The 21,550-nt window shown below is 49.5% G+C and overlaps 1 protein-coding gene across 5 annotated transcripts in view; it reads right to left on the reverse strand.

Moving 5' to 3' along the window:
- The window catches only part of PLCG2 (phospholipase C gamma 2), a 151,057-nt gene that overhangs the window by 61,060 nt on the left and 68,447 nt on the right, over window positions 1-21,550 (reverse strand). For all 5 annotated transcript variants that reach the window (XM_032389743.1, XM_032389740.1, XM_032389742.1 and 2 more), the window contains 4 exons: window positions 15,858-15,942; window positions 14,361-14,444; window positions 5,542-5,585; window positions 3,394-3,466 (listed from right to left, as the gene is read on the reverse strand). In XM_032389743.1, the coding sequence (XP_032245634.1) occupies window positions 3,394-3,466; window positions 5,542-5,585; window positions 14,361-14,444; window positions 15,858-15,942 (286 nt within the window). The remainder of the gene's footprint in view (window positions 1-3,393; window positions 3,467-5,541; window positions 5,586-14,360; window positions 14,445-15,857; window positions 15,943-21,550) is intronic.

Raw genomic sequence — 21,550 nt, forward strand, 5'->3', positions numbered from 1 at the left:
AGCTACGTACCCTCCCTGTGCGTCCTCCTCTATTACATAAGAATACCACCCAGGTGTAGTTTCTGTGAAAGGCTGTATGAAATAAGGTTATGGATTTATCACAGCATCTTGTACGGAGACATTGCTCCAATCCCAGCAGCTGGTACAAACAATCCTCCTCCTCGTATGGTTACCTCTGTTAGTCCATGCAACTCTGCAGGTCATACACTGTCATTTGAAAGAGGAGGAAAGGGAGGCTCAGGGTGTCACATGACAATCCCAAGTTCACACAACTAGTAAGGAGCTGAGTGAGGGTTCCAAATAAACTGACACAGCGTATGTCCTCTCTTCAAGAGTCAGCCAGGTAATGCTGCTCAGAGGCTTGGATGAGGTCGGAGATACACAACCAGTGGTTTAAGAACAGGTTCTGCAGCTTGGAAATGCAGAAGCCCGTTAGAAAAAGAATACACAATATAAAGTAACTCTACTGTTTTCCTCTCTAATCCCTAAAATCCCATATATTCATAGCCAAAAAGATGAAACATGACACACAGATTCACCTTTGACTCATATTTTATGGGTTGTGAATATTCTAAAAGCCTTTCAGGATAATAAAAACAAATGTGCTACCAGATACGTGTGTGGTTGGATGGGAAGGGTCAGGCAAGGATGTTTGAAAGAAACAAAGGCATAAGGACAGATACAAATGAGGTGGTGAGAAATGGCCTCGCTGGTACGTGGGTGGCAGATCAACACTGAGCCTTTGCTGTTGACACTTGCAAATCTCCTTGGATAGGGACACAAAACAGCCAGGAGGCTGAGGAACAGCCAGCTCATCTGCATACGATGTTTTAGAATCTTTGAATACTAGAACACAAAACTCAAATCGCAGGCTACTTAATGCAAACACCTCCCCAGCCCTCGGTGCCCCCTTCCTTCTCCTACAAAGCTTTTGCATTTATTAACAAGCACAGGTCCTTACCTAGTGTAACCTGGAATTAGCCTGGCTGGGTATAAAGAAATCTTCTGCCTAAAGAGCTTAAAATACCAATAATCTGGGGGTTTAAAAAAAAAAAAGTATCTATTTGGTGTGGGGTAATGTGCCAGGCAGCCATAATAATGAAAATGTTAAGAAGAGTGAAGGAAGGGAACAGTGATGGGAGTCAGCCCTGGGCACGGACTGCCTGCCGGGCTCCATGTTAAACCTTTTTCACACAGTGGCTCATTTTGAACTCCCACAACCCCAGGAGGTACATATTACTCTCCATGTTATATAAGTGGAGAAACTGAGGCTTCACGTCATTAAATACGAGACCCGACAATGAGCCTGAGACCAATCCAGGCACATGAGTTCTGGAGACTTCCTTTTACCCGACCCAGGGCTGGGTTGTGGCATATTTAACTAGTCCCCCAGTGGGAACTTTGAGGTTACTTCCAAGTTTTCATTTCCGTTAAGGATTCTGCCATTACTTCTTTAAGGTAAGTTCCTAGAAGGGCAATTATTTAATCAAAGTATATAAATCTTTTTCCCCCAAAGTTTTTGTTTTAATTGCATATTACTGGGACACCTGGGTGGCTGAGTCGGCGAAGCATCTGCCTTCAGCTCAAGTCATGGTCCCAGGGTCCTGGGATTGAGCCCCGCATCATCCATCGGGGCTCTCTGCTCAGCGGGGAGCCTGCTTCTCCCTCTGCCCCTCCCCCCACTTGTGTGCGTGCACGCTCTGACAAATAAAATCTTAAAAAAAAAAAAAAAAAGTAAAAAAGAAAAGCATGGGTCCCTCTCTCTGCTTTATGCTGTTGGGAGCACAGTACCCAGCATGTAAGGTGCACAGACAGTGCATTTGCCCCTTCAGTGCACCCCACTTCAGCTCTCGTCTCGGGGGGGAGCAAACAAGCCCTCTCTGGGTCACTCTGGTTCAAGCCCACGTGGGGAAAGCAATGGCCTCTCCATGTCCTCGGTCCCCACTCATCAGGCACTGCGGGGCTACCACCGTTGTTTGGGCCTCCGCATAGCTGGCCTCGAGCAAAAAAAAAAAAAATTATTTTCTCTACAATCAATGAAATCTGAATGTGGGATATACATTGGGTGACATTAAGAAGTTAGTGTTGGTGGGAGAACAGGACTACTGTGGTTATGTTTCGTAAAAAAAAAAAAAAAGTCTATCTTGGAGAAAGACACACTGAGGCGTTTACAAATGAAATGATACATAGTCTGGGGTTTGCTTTAGAATATTCCAGAGAGTATGAAGAAGAAGGGGAAGTAAATGAAGAAGAGGGGGAAGGGAAGGGAGGCACACAGGTATGGAGAGGAGGACAGGTAAAATAAAATTGGAAACACGTGCATCATTTCTTCCTCTGAGTGATGGGTACATGGTGATCCATGATGCCAGCCTGTCTGTCCACTTTTGTCTGTGTCTGAGGTGTTCTGCAGTACCGAGTTTTTGGAGAAGTAGATGAACTGAATATTGCTATGAACCTAAAACGGCTCTAAAAAAATAAAGTCAATTAAAACAAATAACAAAACCAAAAAATTAAATAAGGAGGAAAAAAATAAAGACAACTCCAGTGAAATATATACAAAATTTAAGTACCTACATGTATATGCACATTTATACATACTCATACACATACACAAAGATCATTACAGTCTGACGAATTCTGGAAGTAGGGCTCCCATCCCCATTTACAGAGGAAACTGGGGAGCAGAAAGGTCAAACCACCTGCCTAAGGTCACACAGCTAGTAAGAGGATCTCAGGTTTCTCTCAGTTGAACCCGGAGTGTCTCAACCTCAGCACTACTGACCTTTGGGGTCAGGTAATCCCTTGGTCAGGGGAGGCTGTCCTGTGCATTTCAGAACGTAGAACAGTGCCCCTGGCCTCCACCCACTAGGTGCCTGTAGGCCGCCCAGTTGTGACAACCAAAAATGGATAGAACAACTCTGATGGAAAACAACTGCCCAACACAAAACCCCTTCACTCCACCACCAGCCTGTCCACAAACACGCCGGAGACTTTGCCATGTGTCATTCGTTAAAGGACAGCTATGCTGTCTTATCCCCCAGAGGACCTGGCAGGCTCGTCTGCCCAGTCACAGCTTCCCATCAGCCAGGGAAGGCTTCGGGAAAGGGACACGTGCGATGAGCCAAGAGAAGGAGCAGAAGCCAGTCCGGGGGGGGGCTGGGGGGGGGGGGCACACGACACATTCCGCCCCGCTACCCTGGACCGCGCTCACTCTCCCCTTCCTCCGTTTGCGCCTGGGAAAGGGGCCCAGATGAGGCTGTTCTCCAAGACACCGAAGCGGCCCTGGACAGGGAGCACTGTGTTTCAATCACAGGCCAGGTGGCAGGTGGGGAGGAGGGGAGACAGCGGCCCAGGCAGCTCCGCCCCGCTCCCCCAGCCCGGCGCGTCTCTCACCTGCTGCTCGTGTAGGAGAAAGCGCTGAAAGTCGTGCAGGTAAACGGCAGAGGCGTCGGGCCGGTCAGTGTTGCTGCCCTCGGGGAAAGGGAGGGTATTTAGACAGGACACAATCCACAGAAGCTGCCACCAGACACGCTGCGAGTCCCTCCCGGGAGACAAGGTGACAGACCCCACATCCCTGACGTCGGAGGATGCAAGGGGGGGCCCTGACGCCTGAACCCGGGAGGGTGGGGCCCAGGAATCTGCATTTCGCTGCTCCCTTGTGCTGCCAGCACACCCTGGGATCTGCAGAGCACCTCCAGGAGTGTGGCCTTGGGGGACGCAGTGCAGTAAGGCGATGCAGTGATGATGGAAAGCGGGGGGGCGGGGTGCGAATCCAGACCTGGAGGGCCAGGGAGGCTTTCTGGAGGATGCAGCAGCTGATGGAGTCTCAGAGAATGAGGAGGGGCTCACGAGGAGGTGGAAAGGGTCTCGGGCAAAGGGAACCATATATGCAAAGGCCTAATGGAAAAGAGAAGGGGGAAAGGGGAGGAAGGGGGGAGAGAACAATGCAGGAGGGGGGCAGACCTGAGCCATACAGCAAATGCTTGGGTAGGGCTGGATGTGGACAGCATTTCGGGCGAGCCGATGCTGGAGAAGTGAACAGGGGCCCATCAGAGGGTCTCCTCAGAAGCCACATGCAGAGTTTGCTGAGCCAATGAGGGCTCTGAAGCAGGAGTGGGGGCCAGATGAAGCCCCCCCAGATTCTGGGTGGATGGGGAGAATCAGCCCGAAGATGCAAGACATAGGCTTTGGAGCAGGCAGAGGCCCAATGTTGGGAGGATTTTCTGTTTGAGACGAGGGAACCCTTTACCCTGAATACAGGGAGACTCCACCTCAGCCAGCAGCCTGCTGACAGATGGCCTCACAGTAGAGGATGCTCGCGGTTACTGAAATACTGGGACCTCACTGGACTAGCAACCCTGGTTTCTATGGAAAGTGTTTCTATATAACAGAGCTTTCCAGGGAAATCTGTACTTTACCCTGAGCATTTGCAAGGTGTCTCTGTGTGTGTATGTGTGTATTGGGGGTCGGGGGGGGGGGGCTTTTTAAAAACAGGGGATAAAACACACTTTTAGCTGTTCCCTTTACTAAACACTCAGGGTTCAAAAGTCTAATGTCTTTAATTATGAGTGTATCTGTAACCTTCTTTGCTAACCAGCCTCATGGTCTAACACTAACCTCTTCCTTAAAATACTGCATAAAAATCAAATCTGTTTCATATGTACTTTGCAGTCCTGAGGTTTCTGGTTTAGAAAGGAACAGAAGGGTCAGCTGCCAGAGTGTTCTCATCAATGAGGGCTGGTTCTGAAAAGCAGGCCTAGGTCAGCGTGTCACAAATCATTTTAGGTGCTATTAACTCCAGACCAAACATTTTCCCAGGCAGTTAGACTTGGGAAACACAGAACACTTCATAAATCCCCCACTTGGGGAATTAGTAAGAATAGTGAAGGTCTTGGGGCGCGTAGGTAGGTCAGTCAGTTGAGCATCTGACCCTTGGTTTCGGCTCAGGTCATGATCTCAGGGTTGTGAGACTGAGCGCTGTGTTGGGCTCTGAGCTCAGCGCAGAGTCTGCTTGAGATTCTCTCTCTCCTCCTCCCTCTACCCCTCCCCCAGCTCACTTGTACTTTCTCTAAAATAAATAAATACATCTTTAAAAAAAAAAAAAGAACAGTAAAGGTCCTGAGAAGTCCCGCAGCACTTACACTGTAATAATAATACCATCATCACTATTACAAGCCCTTTGCCACCCCACACACCACATGAAGCACTTTATATGCATCGACTCATTTTAATTCACTTAAACCTGTTTAACCAGGAATCTCCCAAACTCCTTTCTGGGAAAGCAGGTCCTAAGGCACACAGGCTTCTCTACAGAACCTTCTAGGCCACCCTCCCACCACTCCACAAACCCTGTTGCTCTTCATGTTTATCCATGCCACAGGCTCGGGAAAGCCAATCCCCCTGCAGGAGACCTTGTCTGTGGAGACCAGTGGCCACCCACAGAGGTGGCCCTCCTGGCACCAGCTGGCCCACCTGGGAGGCCCCACAAGGGCACCTGTGCCCAGCACAGCCACCCCGAATACCCCAGAAGAGGTGCCTCACCCCAAGATAAACACGGAAGAATCTTTTTTGAATTCATCAAGAATCTGAAATAGAAGACAGAAGAAAAACACATAAAAAAATAAGAACATTAGACTAGTCAAGCCACTCAATGCAAATGAACAGTTTTTTATTAAAAAAATTTAATTGGTATGACTTATAAACAGACAAATATGGCAGAAACTTACTTCTGAAACAAAAGGGAGAAGTCTTCCTCACCCCCCTTCTTAGTCTCACTCCTGAGAAGTAATCAGTCTCCGTAATTTGGTAGGTTTCCTTCCAGAATGTGTTTGATGGATATTCATTTAATTATATCTTATGGTACGTCTGTGTCTCCAAACTTTAAGCTGTTCATTTTAGGCTTTACATATTATTCTGCAACCTCAAACAGTCTTGCCTCACTACTTTGAAAACTTTGTATTCCATAATATGTACATCACTGATGTTAGGTAGCATTACTTAACCATCTTTAATGAGACTGTGATTAGATAAGCATTTGAAAAATTGAGGGCACGGGGCGCCTGGGGGGCTCAGTCAGTTAAGCGTCTGCCTTCGGCTCAGGTCATGATCCTGGGTCCCGGGATTGAGCCCCACGTCTGGCTCTGCTCAGTGGGGAGCCTGCTTCTCCCTCTCCCTCTGCCCCTCCCCCTGCTCAGGCACACACACACTCTCTCTCTCTCTCTTACTCTAATAAATAAAATCTTAAAAAAAAAAAAAAAAGAAAAATTCAGGGCACAGATGGAAATGCATCCACTGGCACGTTACAGGCACTAATGACATAAATGGCACTTCTGCTCTGGACTCCCCGGCCCTCTTGCCAAGCTGCTTGGAGTCCAGGATGACACGTGGAAAACCAACCTTCTGGAAAAATTCTCTACAGGCCCCCAGGAAGCATCAGGAGGTCTGTGTAAATCTCCACACGTATGCATTTTTTTTTTCTGGGAAGATAATCTATAGCTTTAATCAGCATCTCAAAGAAATAGGTCACCCAAAAAGGTTAATGGCCACTCTTTCAGAAAAACTCAGAAGTACTTCCTTCTATTTACATGTGATTTACAGCATAGCTATTTCTTTATTTAAAAAAAAGAAAAAAGAAGGGGATTTGGGGCAGTGTGTGCTCTTTGGGATTTGGACTCATTTGCTGCTTAGATTCCTAGGTCGACCTAGTGTTTAAGGCCAGATCCCTTCCAAACCCAAACCCCAAGACTGGTCTCCTTATACCTGGAGAAAGCCCAGTCAATTATCCACTCTACCAGATCTTTAAAGCCAGCAGGTTCCTCTCCTTCTTTTCAATGGAGCACCAAAAAAGCTCCACCCCATTTCAGCCAGGTGGACAGCTGGGACAAAGGAGGTGCCCCTATTGCAGAGATGCTTCCAGAGCCAGAAAATATGGGGAGAAACACCCCAGCTTCCCCTCTCGTATGCCTGTGTCTCCATCCTGGTCACCCCACTTGCTGAACCTGCTGGCAGAGGCACCTGGGAATGTATTTGTGGGAATCAGCACCCCCAGGGTACAGAGCAGGGCAGGGAAAGGATTAAAAGCCAAAAGGCTCACCACTTGCACAAGCAGAAGCAGAATTCAAAGATGCAACACAACAGGACAGCTGTGGGGGTGGGGGTCACAGGGAAAGGAAGGTAGAAGGCAAGAAGATTCCCGGGCCCATCCAACAGAGCGGCCAGTCACACACCCACTGCAGTGGAGGCTGGGGAGAGCGGAGGAGCATCACGCGGTCTCTTTTGGACACTGCAGCGTGAGATGCAAGGCAAGCAGGCAGTTAGAGGGGAGAGTCTGGCTAAGCACAGGCCCTGCTCGGGATGACCAACCTTCAGACACCAAGAAATCAGAGACCCAGCCAAGGATGTTGTGAGCGAAGTGCAAGGAGAATGGAGACAAATGGCTTTGTCAGCGTGGAGGTCACTGGTGAGATGACAAGATGAACTGCCGTGGGGGTTGGGGGGGGGAGGCTTGGACACGTGGCTGGGACAGGCTCAGGAGACGGAGAGGGGGAGGCGGGTGCAGACAGTGATGCTGCTGGTGCTCCTGGACAGGTCCCGGGGCAGAGAGATAGGGCAGCAGTCGGACGGGGGGGACGTGTCAGGGAGGTTACAGCATGTGTTATGGGCACATATGTGGCCCCCAAAAGATCTGTGCAAGCCCCAACCCCTCCCCGCTCCATTGCGAATGTGATCTTATTTGGAAATCAGATCTTTGCAGATGTGATCAAGTGAAGGCAAGGTCCTCCTGGATTAGGACGGGCCCTAATGCCATGACTAGAGTCCTTATAAAGGGGGACATCTGGAGCAGGCACACACCAGGACAAGGTGGCCACGTGATGACAGAGGCAGAGACGGGGGGCGAGGAGCACCCAGGCCGGCCAGCAAACAGCAGAAGCGGGGAGAGTGGCAAGAAGCAGATCCTCCCCAGAGACGTCAGTGGACCCTCAGCGCTGCTGGCACTCGGACCGCGAGAGACAGAGGTCTGTTGTCTCTCCAGCCACTTAGCTGGGGTCTGTCGGGGCAGCCCTGGGGACTCACAGGGCTTGTCGTGAGCTGAGGCAGGGCAGCCACAACCTCAGTTACCCCCCGTGCCCCTCTCATCAGGAAGGCAGTAAAACAAACCCCACATCAGTCACAGACCCCCCCCTTTCTCTGGGAGGACAAGCAGGTGTTCCAAGATGACATATCTAGAATGTCATGGGGTCAGAATTTCAAACCTCGTCTACCTTGGTACTTCTCCACTGTCCCATACGATACGTGCAAATGCACACAGAGTAAATAATGGCATCCTAGCAATGAGAGAAGAATATTCTAGATGCTATAGGCACACAGTGGAGAGACAGCAATTAAGTTATTCTACCACTACTGTGTGGGGTTATGTGGTCAAAGTCTACCAAACCAGGACATTGTTGGCTCCGTGTGACTAGAGGTAACATCCTTGACCCCTCTGGCCCCAGCAAAGGATCTATGAGGTCAGGGGAGATGTCTGTTTTATTAACCACTGTGACCTCCTGGCTCAAATGTGTGTTAAATGAATGCCTAAAATAATGGACAAATTAATTTTCTCTGGGGAAAGAAGGCTACAAGGAAAAGTCACCTTTGACTTCTGATTCCCAGGAGACAAGGGAAGGGACTGTGCCCAAGGATGGGGACTACAAAAGCAAGGGCCCAGAGGCGACGAGGTTAACCTGAGGTCAGGGAATGAGTCTCCCCACATGGCGCGCGGGGGGGGGGGGGTAGCGCACCCTCCAGGCTACGACTCGCCCTACACCCTCTGTGCATAGCAGGTTACGTGAGCCATTCGGTGCCAGGAGGCCAAGGGGAAAATGACAGTGACTGAAAAAGTTAAGCAGAGATTCACTGCTGACTTCTGTACTGTGGACGGTTCTCCCCACCCCCACCACCCATTAGAATAATCTGCAATATTCTCTGGAATCCTCAGCCAGAATACCATGACAGAATGTGACTCACTTCCCACACACTGGCACCCATGTAAAAGCTCAAAGAATAAATATTAATCTTTCTCCTCAACGTATAATCATAGAAGGTTTGGAGACATTTTACTTACCTTTTTATTTGTATGAGCTTCCTACTTCTTTGTAGTAAGTGTGCGTTACTTTGCTTATCATACAATTTATTGAAACATCAGAAATGAATTTCCAATCAAGGGCTGCCTGGTCCTGTGCTTCAGCTGTGAGCTATCAAAGGACCCCCTGGGAAACCCACTGACTCTGACCATCAGGGCCAGCTGTAGTCCCTTCTTCCCGAGGTAATTCTGCCACAGGAAAGGACGGGCTGTCCTGGGGGCCAGCTGTGCGCTGGATGCTCTGCTGGGGGACTGCTCTCGACGAGCCCTCTTTATCCTCTCAATAAGCCTGGAGGGTGGGTAACATCACCCCCATGTAACAGAAAAGACTGAGCATCTGGAAACTTAATACTGCTCTCAGCTACAAGTAACACGAAAGCAAGGTTAGTGCCACCTTTAAAAAAATTATAGCTAATTTTTTTTTTATTTGACAGAGAGAGAGACAGCGAGAGAGGGAACACAAGCAGGGAGAGTGGGAGAGGGAGAAGCAGGCTTCCCGCCAAGCAGGGAGCCCGATGCGGGGCTCGATCCCAGGACACTGGGACCATGACCTGAGCCTAAGGCAGACACTTAACGACTGAGCCACCCAGACGCCCCTATTTTCTGTCTTAACAGGCAAACAAGCAATGGAAGACACCTACATTCAGAGTCCAGGGGGATGGTGATGGATGGTAGAAGGCCATGTGTGCTTGTTTTCTGGTACCTTGCAGGGCTGGGAAGGCACTTGTTGTTTGAATCACACTGGACACGATCTGGGAGCTGATGATTATTTGGGAGCTGCTAGAGAGCAACTCTGAATCTTGGGTTTATGGGAACCCATGGTGGACAGAATTTTAAGGTGGCCCCAGGCTGTCCTCCTCCCAGTGTCCACACCCCTGCATTTCCCTGCCACTTGCAAAAGTAATGGGATGTACATGATTATGTGTCTCGGACTGTAAGATGACGCTATCGCGATTGAGCACCTGTCTTGCCGTCTTTGAGGAAGCCAGCACCCATGCAGGAGAGCCCCATCCATCAGAGGGAGCTACGGGCAGCATCTAGGAGCTGTGGGTGGCCTCTGGCCAGCAAGAAACTGAACCCTCAGTCCTACACCTGCAAGGAACTCATTGTTCCACAACCTCATGAGCTTGGGAGCAGATCTTCTTCCACTTGAGCCTCAGATGAGACCAGAGCCTCAGGCTGAAATCAGATGAGACCCCAAAGCAGAGAATCCAGCTAAATACCCGAGCTCCAGAAACTGAAAGAACAATGAACATCATGGTGATACTCTTGTGCAGCTAATGCAGAACCCTAACACATTTCCAAAGGAATCTACCGGAGGGTACAGAGAATAGATCATACGGAAGGGCAGGGGGTAAAAACCGATGAACAAACAATAACCTGACCACCGCATCCCACAGGGGTGAAACTTGAATCCTGGACCAAGAGCAAGAAGGAAATTAACCAGCCATCCTCACTGCAGATCAGAGCCTGTGAGTACCTGATGCCCAGCTGCCACTAACCCAGTTTGGTGGGGAGGGAGCAGAGCAGCAGAAGCTGGGTATTCAAGCATTTAAGGGAGAAATAATACAAAATCCCATGAGCAGAGGGTTTGCTTCAAAATCCCCCGAGCAGAGGGAAGTGGGTAAGAGCAAGATGAAAGAGGAGAGCCACGAGTTGATCACTGCTGAAGCTGGCTGATGGGTACATGGAGTTTGTTACACTATCACCTCTGCTGATGTATGTTTGAAATTTCCCTGGATACAAATGTTTTAAAAATTAAAAACAAGTTATCAGTGGCTGGGCACCAAAGCTGGGCAGAAGGGAACTCAAATGCTAGCTCTGCAGCTTATTGTATAGTAACCTAGTTTACAAGTTACTGTATAAACTCCAGCAAGTAATCTCCCGGAGACTCAGGCTCTTCATCTGTAAAACGGGGATAACAACAGCGCCTCTCACACAAGTAGAGAAGAGAATTAGATGCGCAGACGACACTTAGCACAGCACCCAGCGAATAGTTTACACTTAAGAAATGTTCGCTATGCTCTTTATTCATAATATTGTTAGTACAGCCCAGTTAGAGGCATATCACGGGGGACACACATGGAATTAAGTTTCTTGTCCTCCTGCTGCTGCCAAACTTTGAGAAGCTTTGAGGCTTGACAGCAGCTACGTAAGCAGGTGGTTGGACACAGGTTTCCTCAAGCTGGGAACCGAGAGCTGCTGATGAGCAGGAACCCACTCCTGGATCTAGGCTGGGGGGCTGTCTATCACCATAAACAGCTCTGTCTCCCCAAAGGAGCCTAAGAAATCCAGCTGAGCCTCTAAAGAGCACACAGCTATTGCTTTTCTGTGCTGTGTGCTGCCAGCGAGGAACTCAGGAAGTAAATTATATGCTGACCCTAGGGGAGGGGCGTTCACCTGCACAAGAGTAGTGAGGTTTCTCAAGCTGGCCATTAACTACCTATAGAGCTTAGGGCTTTGTTATCCAAATTCCAAGCCAGTTCTACCCTCTAGTGCTAGAGAGCCAAAGTCTTTGGGGACCGGTAGGCAACATAAATTAGTAGAGAGCTGGGGGGTGGGGTGGGAGCTGGGCAAACCAGAGAAGGCTTGCTTCCTTCCTACTCAGAAGTCCTCATGGGGAACTCAGGACCCATATATAGCCACATGTCATTTTTTTTTTCCCAAAAGAAGCAGAAAATCTAGATCTTAATGTGGAATCTCTTAAGTTTTAAATGTAGGCAATTCATTTTAAAAATATTTAAAGCATTAGGCCAAGTCCAACAGAATGCAGGCTCAATGTGGTGTTCTGGCCAACAGAACCAACCTCTGGTATGGATGTTTTCCCCCCAAAACTGGGCAGTCTAAGTTATCCCCAGAGGATTCGGGCATTCTACAGAAATCTGACTCAAATGTCTTCTTCCTCTTCTCCCTCCCAAACACACACACATTAGCCTTAGAAAGAACTGTAACAAAAGTGCAGGTTGAAATAAGTCTTACGTGGAATTTTATCACAGTGGAAACAGACCACCAATGGGTTAACCCGTGCTGGCAGATGAATTAGCTTTTGTGCAAACCTTATTCTCAAGCTTCGCCTGCCCTCTGTCTGAGACAGCATCCTGAAATTTCAAGGCAACCGATTATAAAAACTGTTATTTGCAACTACTTATCTTGAGTGAATCGAGCTTTTCTCAATCCCGGTCAATTGCGTAAGACAGCAACTGTCATTATTCTGGATTTCACTTGTACATTGTCATCAAAACATTTTCATTGTTCTCAAGAACTGATTTTAAATAAAACAGATTTTAACCTAAAAAACGTGTTTTGATCAGCTTTTATACAGTTTTTTTAAATTAAGTTTTCATATAAAAAAGGGCAGGCAGGTTATATAATTTAAAAAGTTTCATAACCAATGACCTGATTTGATACCTTTATTTTACAGAGGTGGCTGAGTGAACGGGAAAAAGATGACTTTCCCCAAAATCACTTGTGGTCAGCCAAGGTCAAGCTGGGGCTGAACTCCAGGACTTTCAATCCCCAAAGCCTACAGAGTCTTTCTACTCTATTTGGCAAACCAAGAACTAATATGTGAAAATCAACACAATGCAATGGAATGTTTTACTCTACAAAATACTGTATTTTCGTCCAATCTAGGCAGACTAGAAATGCTGCCCCCATTTCTTTGCCTCAGATACATCCCAAATCCCACAGCCAACGGTCACCTATCAAGAAGCCTCATCCTGTGCCCACTGCAAGCCTGCATGCAGAAGGCAATTAATAAGTGTGTTCTAGCAACTGTGTGTGTTCTTTTTTTTTATAAGTAGGCACCATGCCCAGCATGGGGCGTGAACTTCACAACCCTAAGATCAAGAGTAGCGTGCTCTACCAACTGAGCCAGCCAAGCACCCCCCTTCTAGTGACTTTCATATGCTCATCATTTAAAAATGCCTGCACTATTGACCTCCCCGTTCCAAGCCCTCATTCAATCCTCCCTAGAGCCCGGTGGGGCAGGAATCCCTGCCCCCGTCACACAGATGAGTAGACTGAGGCTGAGTGTGGTGGGTGGCCAGCCCCGGATCACACAGCTAGTTGGAGAAACCAGATCTCTGGCTCCAAGTCCCACATCCCCTCTGCTCTGCAGCTCTGCTCTGGACCCACCTCTGCCACCTGCAAAGCCCTTTTCCGACAGCAGAGGCTCCTGTTTGTGGGGTGTGCACCACCCACCAGGCACTGTGCACCATGCACTGCACCGAACCCCACTTTTTAAGCTTTACACTTAATGGAACTTTTTCTTATCGTGAAAGTAATGTGCTCTTCGGAACAAGTCAAAGAAAACGGAGGTGTGCAAAGGAAAATGCAATCCTGTCTCCTGCCCATCTTCCCAAGCCCCTTCAATACACAGACAAAATCAACATTAGTGTGTATTCTTCCATACTTTTTCCTTTGTTCATAAAACACACAGAGACACATGGAGGAGGATTATTATATCCTGGTTTTGGTTTTGGTTTTTCATCAGACCTAGTTCCTCGCTGAATCTGCCGCTGGCTTTGCTCACAAAGTATCATGAACATCCCTCCAGATCAACAAACACACAGACTCAGACTTCTTAATCAGCTGCATAACGTTGCGTGGTAGGGACTGACCATAATTTACTTAGCTATTTCTCTACTGAGAAGCAGGCAGATGGCTCCCAGGTATTTTGCCTGCCTAAGTAATGCTGCAATAAACAATCTGGTAATAAATTCCTAGGTCCCCGTGCCCTCATTTCTCTCAAACAGAGTCCCCAAAATGCCACTGTCAGGTCAAAATGTATGCACATCTTAATTTAATTTTAAAATGGCATATTATCTTAATAAAAAATATTCTCATAAATAATGAATAAAAGCATAAAAAGAAGGAACACACATATAATCCCTCCACCCAGAGATGGTTCCCCTTAATAATTTGATATTTCCTTCCACAACGAGATCATGCAGCCAAGTTAATGGGACTTTTTTACTTTAATAGGCTGCAATTCCAGACTTCTCACATTCCCACCAGGAGGGTATGAAAGAGCCATTCCCCCCATTTTCCCCATAGCTCTCTCACGTGTCTATAATCTAACAGTTGCAAATAGTATGTCCCAGTCATTCCCACCGTGCCTTTCCTCGACGAGAACGGACACTCAACACTTCTAATGGGTTTCTTAGGAACGTGCCAGACTTTGAAACACAGGGGAAACAAAGACATCATTTGATCCTTTGCTCAAGAATTATCTTACCGACTTTTGCTGCTCAAACATAAGTTTTTTATAGAACACGTGGAACTGCTCAAAGCTGAGTTCATCTTTGTGCGCACCGATTTCCTGTAAATTAAAAAAAAAAAAAGTGACCACGTGATCTCTGAAGTTCCCCAGGAGCAGGCCGCCGCACTGTGACCAGGCGGAAGGGCTGACCTACAGCACTGGCTACAAGCAAACTCACCTTCCTCTGAACCCAAACTGTCCACAGGTTTCCTCATGTATCTGCCTGGAGAACATACCCACCAGGGGCCCCACCGGGTAAGATCCTGCTCTTGCCCTTCACAACAGAAGAGATTTGGCCAGAACTCCAAGAGCGGTAATGCAGAACTCCTCCCTCTGGGGGCAGAAGACACTTCCAAATCCAGGCCTAGCACAGGGTCATTCTAAAAGCATGGGAAAACTAACCAAGCCTTTGGAGTTAGAGCTCAACTCCAGTCAAGGCTTGTCCCCCGAATTGCTTATGGCTTTGGGTAATTTACCTGATCCATTCAGACCCTCAGTTTCTTCATCTATAAAATGGGAAAACCACCACCGCCCTCCCTAGGACTTCCCCAAAACCAAACCAATAACATCTACGTATCGCCAGCTCAGGAAAGCCTTGATAAAGAACAACATTCCAACGATGTGACGATCGATGGTAAATGCTCCCCCTGTCTCTGTTTCTGCCTTCTTAGAATAGTTGGAACGTTCCAGGCAGGTCAAAAGATGGCTTGATAGCCAGAAAATGGGTTAACTCTTCCGAGAGCTCACTGGTACAAAAATGAATGCACTTTCGTGGCTGAGGAAGCCTGTGACTGGGGCTGCCATTAGGAAGGCCACGTGAGTCCTGCAACTGGAGCTAGGGAGACAGAGTGTCACAGAGTTCCTTGACAAGAGTCGGGATCTCTCTGAGCACCAGTCAGGGGGCCTACACACCTTCATCCTAACCCCTTTCGGGAAGGCCCCACCTGCCCTACCCTGCACCATCACTCTCGGAGTGACTTAACCTGCCACAGATCTGCCAACAGCTTAATTACACCAGACCGTAACCAAACTAAATGATGGGTGGGAGGACAGCTGAGTGAGAAGTGGGGGGAAAGCCAGGGAAGAGCCAACTCGGACAACTAGGTTATGAGGACTTGGATACAAAACGCCACGCCCCTGACAACCTACATAAGGAACCTTTCATAATATTTTCCAAAAGAAACACATTAGTTCGCGTTACTTGAAGGAAAGTAGGCTGCAGAACGGTGAGGAAATGGAAAGGCTATACTGGTGGGAGGAAGTCAAGCAGCTCAGCAAACATGGTCCTTGTGGAGGACATCCTCAGCTGGGTCTGCGAACAGGGTCCTACGACCTTCACGTGGTTCCTCTGTCTGGACTGGGACAGATGCATCTGGAGGTGAAGGATTCTCCTGGGCACCATCTGACAGGGCTCAAAGGCTACGTGACCCTAAGTTCACAAAATCGCCAGGCCAGCCAAGCTAGGAAACTTACCACAAACTTATCTTTGAGGAACTTGGCACTGTTCACTTTGAAGTTGACCAGGGGTAAGATGGTCTTCAACTCTCGGAGGCTGATGCTGCAAAAGAGGGAAACCCCAGCTCTATTGACCTCGAGGAGCAGACATGAAACGTCCCAGGGGTTCAAACCGAGGGGTGGGGGGCAGTCACAGAAGGCCGGAGCGGGGGGGAAAGGGGAAGGATCCAGCCTCACAGGAGCACCTACTATGTGCCAGGCTGCCCTGGTGTCCTCCAGGCAATAATGTTACCTAACCCCTCCCTACACCTGACCCCCTACACAGGAAGCATGACCCACCCTCGGGTTTCAGAACAGGCAACGGGGGAGGGGTCTGGGAGGGATACGCTGCTCTAGGTCAGAGCTGGGTGACAGCAGAGCCCGGGTTTGAATCAAATCCCAAAAGGTATAGTCATGTGGACCACATCACAGAAACCCCCAGGCATGCTTTTCCCTTGGGCCAGGGGGCAAGTTCAGTTGCAGAGGAAAGAAGGGGAGAGCACATTCTGAGCAAAAGAAATATTCAATGCCAGGCACCGCTCCGGGGGATGGACGGATGCACAGACACATACTCCCTCCATGCTCTCACGACCTCCTGGGGTGGGTACCATCACCACCTCCACATCCCGGGTGAGGACACAGACTCAGAAGGTTCGGAGCTGGGAGATGGGGGAGGTGGACTCCAGGGCATTTCCCCACGTCTCCAGGGACAGCACGAACAGTGGGGAGGTGGGGGGTGGGGTGGGGGGGGTCAAGGGCATGGCATCCAGACCCCTGCAGCTACAGAGCCGAGTGTCTGCTAGAGCGAGAGAGGGTGGTCTGGGGGTGCTGTTGGTATGGTCAGAGAAAACCGCTCTGTGTTCTGGAGACGTCCGTCTGGACAGGGCTGTGCATGGTCAAGGAAGGAAGTCTGTCCAGGATGTGGGCAGAAAATGGCCGAGTTTCCCCAACGCTGTCAACTCGGCCTCTGCCGGTACATCCGGAGAGAAGCAGCACGTTACCCTCCGCAGCTGGCCCTGCAGACAACGAAGTGGGACTCCCGGCTGTCCCAGTGTCCCCACCGCCAGCCTTTCTACCTCTAGTCTAACAGCCTCCCTAACATCAGACATCTTTACCTGCAAGAGGCTTCCCTGCCCCCCACTACTACAGGGTCAGCACCAAGGGCTTTCCCAGAAATGAGAGCAACAACATCAGGTGGGGCTGGCCGGGCAGAGAATCAAGCAGGCTGGCTGAGACCCGCTTTCTGACCCAGCCCCTGGGATGTCCAGGAAGAGCCTGGCCAGGAACAGGACGAAAAGAGAGGAGCAACAGGGGCTGGTGCCCCAAGACGGGGCAAGGAGAGGATGTGGCCAAGCTGGTGGCCCTGCAGGGCTCACCCAGCACCAAGGAAGAGGTCAGAGTCCCCTGGGGAACCCAGAACCTCTAGGCAGAAACAGGGTCAAGAAACCTCCCTACCTCCAGGTACAGAGACGGGGGGGCTGGGAGCCAGTGGAGCAAACCAGACCTGGGGGCACAAGACTCTGAGCAACGGGGCACCCGAATCCACCTGCTCCAAAAGTCCCACCTTACAGCAGAGCAATGGAGCCCCCAGGTAAAGGCGGGGGCCACAGAGCTTCCTTGGGCTCCTGTGCTGGGACTTTGCCGCTCCAGGCCCCCCACTCTAGGCCTGTGGGTCTGGGCTGCACGCCTGACCCTGAGCCAGGACAGGCACAGGGGCTCCCCAGCTGCTGGAGGGGAAGAATCCAGCAGCCCCCAACCTCACCCCTCTCCCCGTCCTCAGATGAAGAGAGTGCCTCAGCAAGGTCGAATCCAGCATCCCCAACCCTCTCAGGACCTCAAGGGAGGACGGCTCTGGAGGCCGTGGCTGTGACCACGGCAGCTAATTCCCGCCAGTACGCACAGGTGTCCCTCCGCACGCCCTCCCCAGTAAGCTTCCTGCACACTAACACCCATCTCAGATTCTGCTTCCTGCAGGCTCAGCCTGTGACCGTGGGTTAGGAACCAGGGCAATTCCTCTGGAGAGGGAAGGCAAGAAATGGTCCCCGCCACGGGCCACACAGAGCCCCTCCCCCTTCCACAGCAGGCATCACTCCACAATCGCGGCACCTCCCCCTGCTGGCCTGGCACCGTCCCAGCTCCTACGGCACCGCACCCCAGCAGCCTTGACCACGCTGCCCCGGGAAACTTACCTGCCACGGGAGGCTGGACCGACACCTCTACCACCCCCGGGGCTCTTAGAGCAGTGAGGACAATCTTAAGCCTTTGTCAGCGCTCACCACAAGCCGGGCAGCATCTAAGCACTTTCACATACCCACCCACTGAGACCTCACACCAACCCAGGGAGGCAGCAACTATTAGCTCTCTCTTACAGCCTAGAAAACTAAGGCACAGAGAAATTAAGTAATTTACCCGAACTCACACAACCAGTCAGTGTTGAAGCGGAGATTCAAACCTCAGCACTGCCCAACAGAACTTTCTATGATGATGGCAGCGTTCTAGATCTGGGCTGGCCGATGCGGTAGCCACCAGCCACATGTGGCTACTGAGCATCTGAAATGCGGCTAACATGACCCAGGAACTAAATTTTAATTTTATTTAATTTTAATTAATTTAAATAGCCACCTATAGCTAGGGGCCACCGTATTGGACAGAGCGGCTCTAGAGGATCCTTTTCTAAGTAGAGTCCCTGGACCACCGGCACCAACATCAGCTGGGAATTTGTTAGAAATGCAAAATTCTTGAGCCCCAGGCTAGACCTAGTGAAGCAGAATCTCTGCTGGGGAGACTGCACATACCTAAGGCCAAAGCCCCCAGGCAGTCCCAGTGGGCTGGGGCCACACTATTACCTGCATAATACCTCCCTGCATTCCTGCTGAAGGAGAGACCCGGACCCACATCCCTGTCTCCCACCTGGAACCCCGGGCCCTTCTGCCTCCTGAAACACAACACGGTCTTCCCTCTGCCCCTGCCAGGTTGAAGGAAAACGGGCAGCCCACCCTTAGCCGATGCAAATTCCATGTTATATGCCCAGGGGCAAAAGGCAAAGGAGGGAAAGAAATGTCCACAGGAGACAATCTGCTCCCAACCCTGAGGCCCCTGCCCCTCTGTGGGACACAGCCATGGTGAGCCTCTCACCAGGGAACACAATTCCAGGGACCCTCACAGAAGGTTCGGCTGGGGGAGGGGGGGTTTCTCAAGGGGTATTTTGATCACAGAAATATTCACCTTTTGCACAACCTCAGAACCTAATTCCCTGACAAGAGACAACTAAACTCTAAAGGCTCAAAGATGGGGGTGTGGGTGGGCGTCGCCTCTAAAAATCCAGCCAAGAGTTACTGATAAAGAACTGACACTTCTGACTCAGTCTCCCCAGGCCTGGAAATGTCATAAGGAAAGCTTCCCAAGCTAGAATGTTCCATTTGCTCAATGTTATGTCTAGGAATGAAAGGGAGAACTTTCTTTCACCTGACAAACACTAGGAAGACCAAACCAACCAGACCCCTGACCTCAAGGCGCCCCCGCCGACGTGAGCAGCAACAGGAAGGTAAGACTCCAGGAAAGCAGAGCGTGTCTGTCCAATGGGGGACTGTGGAGTCATGGCACAAGGACCAAGAATCCTACAGTGGCCCTGAAACTGCTTCTCGTGAGGGTCACATCCTATGTTTACTTGGAACATGATTCGGTGCTAATGTGAACATAAGGAAAAACTGGACATAGATTAAATGACAAAAGACAACTTTTCAAACCAAGTATCACATTCCCATTGGTTGATTTCTAACGTAGGCACGGACATCACTTTCCTGAAGAGCTGCAAGGAAGTGGAGACGTTCTTACGCTGTAACGTGATGTGAAAATGGTTTAATCCTCGCCTCCTTTAGGTGGGCTGGATTCAGCTATTTATTCCCAAAGAATGGTGGTGGGGGTGACTTTACAAAGGGCCATCTTCCCAATACCACCTTGGCCAGGGGATCAAGAGTGACATCACCACTGACAAGCCCCGAAGAGAACACACAGCCCTCAATGTGATGACAGGATAAAGAAGACCTTCCCCTCCGTGATATTCTTCCCAAACACCCACAACCTCAGCCTACCCATGACTCCTGCCTCATCATGACAAAAATGTCAGACCAACACGAACTAAGGGAGATGCTAGAAGATACCTGGATGTATTCCTCAAAACCGTCAAGGTCGTCAGGGAAGATGGAGAAACTGTCCCGACCCAGAGTAGACCAAGGGGCAGAACAATGCAGTGTAACGGGGTGGGCGGGGGAGGGGGGGCGGCGGTTAGATCTGGAACCAGGAAGAGCACGTCGGTGGGGAAATAGTGAGCTCCCAATCAAGTCCAGGGCTCACTTCAGAGTCCTGTGCCAATGCTGTTTCCTCAGTTTCCACAAACACGATGTGGCAATGCATGAGGGGAGCATGAGAGAAACCTGGGCAGACGGGTATTTGGGGACTTCCTGTACTATCTTCTCAACTTTTCTCTAAATGTAAAGTTAACCCCAAATTTATTTTTTTTAAAGATTTTATTTGAGAGAGAGACTGAGCACGCACGTGTGCACATGCACAAGCAGGGGGAGCAGCAGAGAAAGAGGGAGAAGCAGGCTCCCCGCTGAGCAGGGAGCCCGATGCGGGGCTCGATCCCAGGACCCTGAGATCACAACTTGAGCCAAAGGCGGATGCTTAAGCGACTGAGCCACCCAGGCGCCCCTCCCCAAATTTAGAAATTAAAGAAGAATAGGAAAAAAGATCATATGTGTAATTAGATTTTAATGAAGTAAAATAAAGTAAAAAAACAAAGCTGAAACAAACTGTAGCTGGGGTTCATGATATGTAACATTTATTAATATCACATTTATACAGATTCTAGTTCTCAGAATTTATAAAATTTTCTATAATGAACATGAATTACTTTTATATTTAAAAAAAAATCTATGTGCACTTTTTCAAAAGGTAATGCTAAAGAAAAGCATAATGAACAATAGAATGAATGAAAAATAATAGGTTATATAGTTCCTATCCCAGGGTCAACACTTGGAAGTTGAATAAGGGCTAAAATTGTAAGATGAAATTTTAAAATGGCAAAGGAGGACCTGAACAGACATTTTTCCAGAGAAGACAAATGGTAAAAAGCACATGAAAAAATGCTCAACATCCCTAGCAATGAGGAAGATGCAAAACAAAACCAAAATGAGCTACTACTTCATACCCATTAAGATAACTATTATTTGAAAGAAAGAGAGAGAGGGAGGGAGGGAGGGAGGGAGGGAGGGAGGGAGGGAGGGAAGGAAGGAAGGAAGGAAGGAAGGAAGGAAGGAAGGAAGGAAGGAAGGAGGGAAGGAAGACAAGCTGGCAGGAAGGAAGACAGGCTGGGAGGAAGGAAGGAAGGCAGGCAAGCAGGAAGGCAGGCAGGAAGGAAGACAGGCTGGCAGGAAGGAAGGCAGACAGGCAGGAAGGAAGGCAGGAAGGAAGGAAAGAAGGCAGGCAGGCAGGAAGGAAGGAAGGCAGGCAGGCAGGCAGGGGAAACAAGCACGGGCAAGAAGTGGGAAGAACGGAGCGCTGGTAGGAGAGAAGGCTGCCAGCACCATGGCAAGCAGCAGGGCGCTGCATCTAAGAATGGAGCCGTACTACCGCTGCATTCAGCAATTCCACTTCTGGGCCATGTACACAAG

Source organism: Phoca vitulina, unplaced genomic scaffold (assembly GCF_004348235.1).
Source record: "Phoca vitulina isolate PV1807 unplaced genomic scaffold, GSC_HSeal_1.0 scaffold56, whole genome shotgun sequence".
Lineage (NCBI taxonomy): Eukaryota > Metazoa > Chordata > Mammalia > Carnivora > Phocidae > Phoca > Phoca vitulina.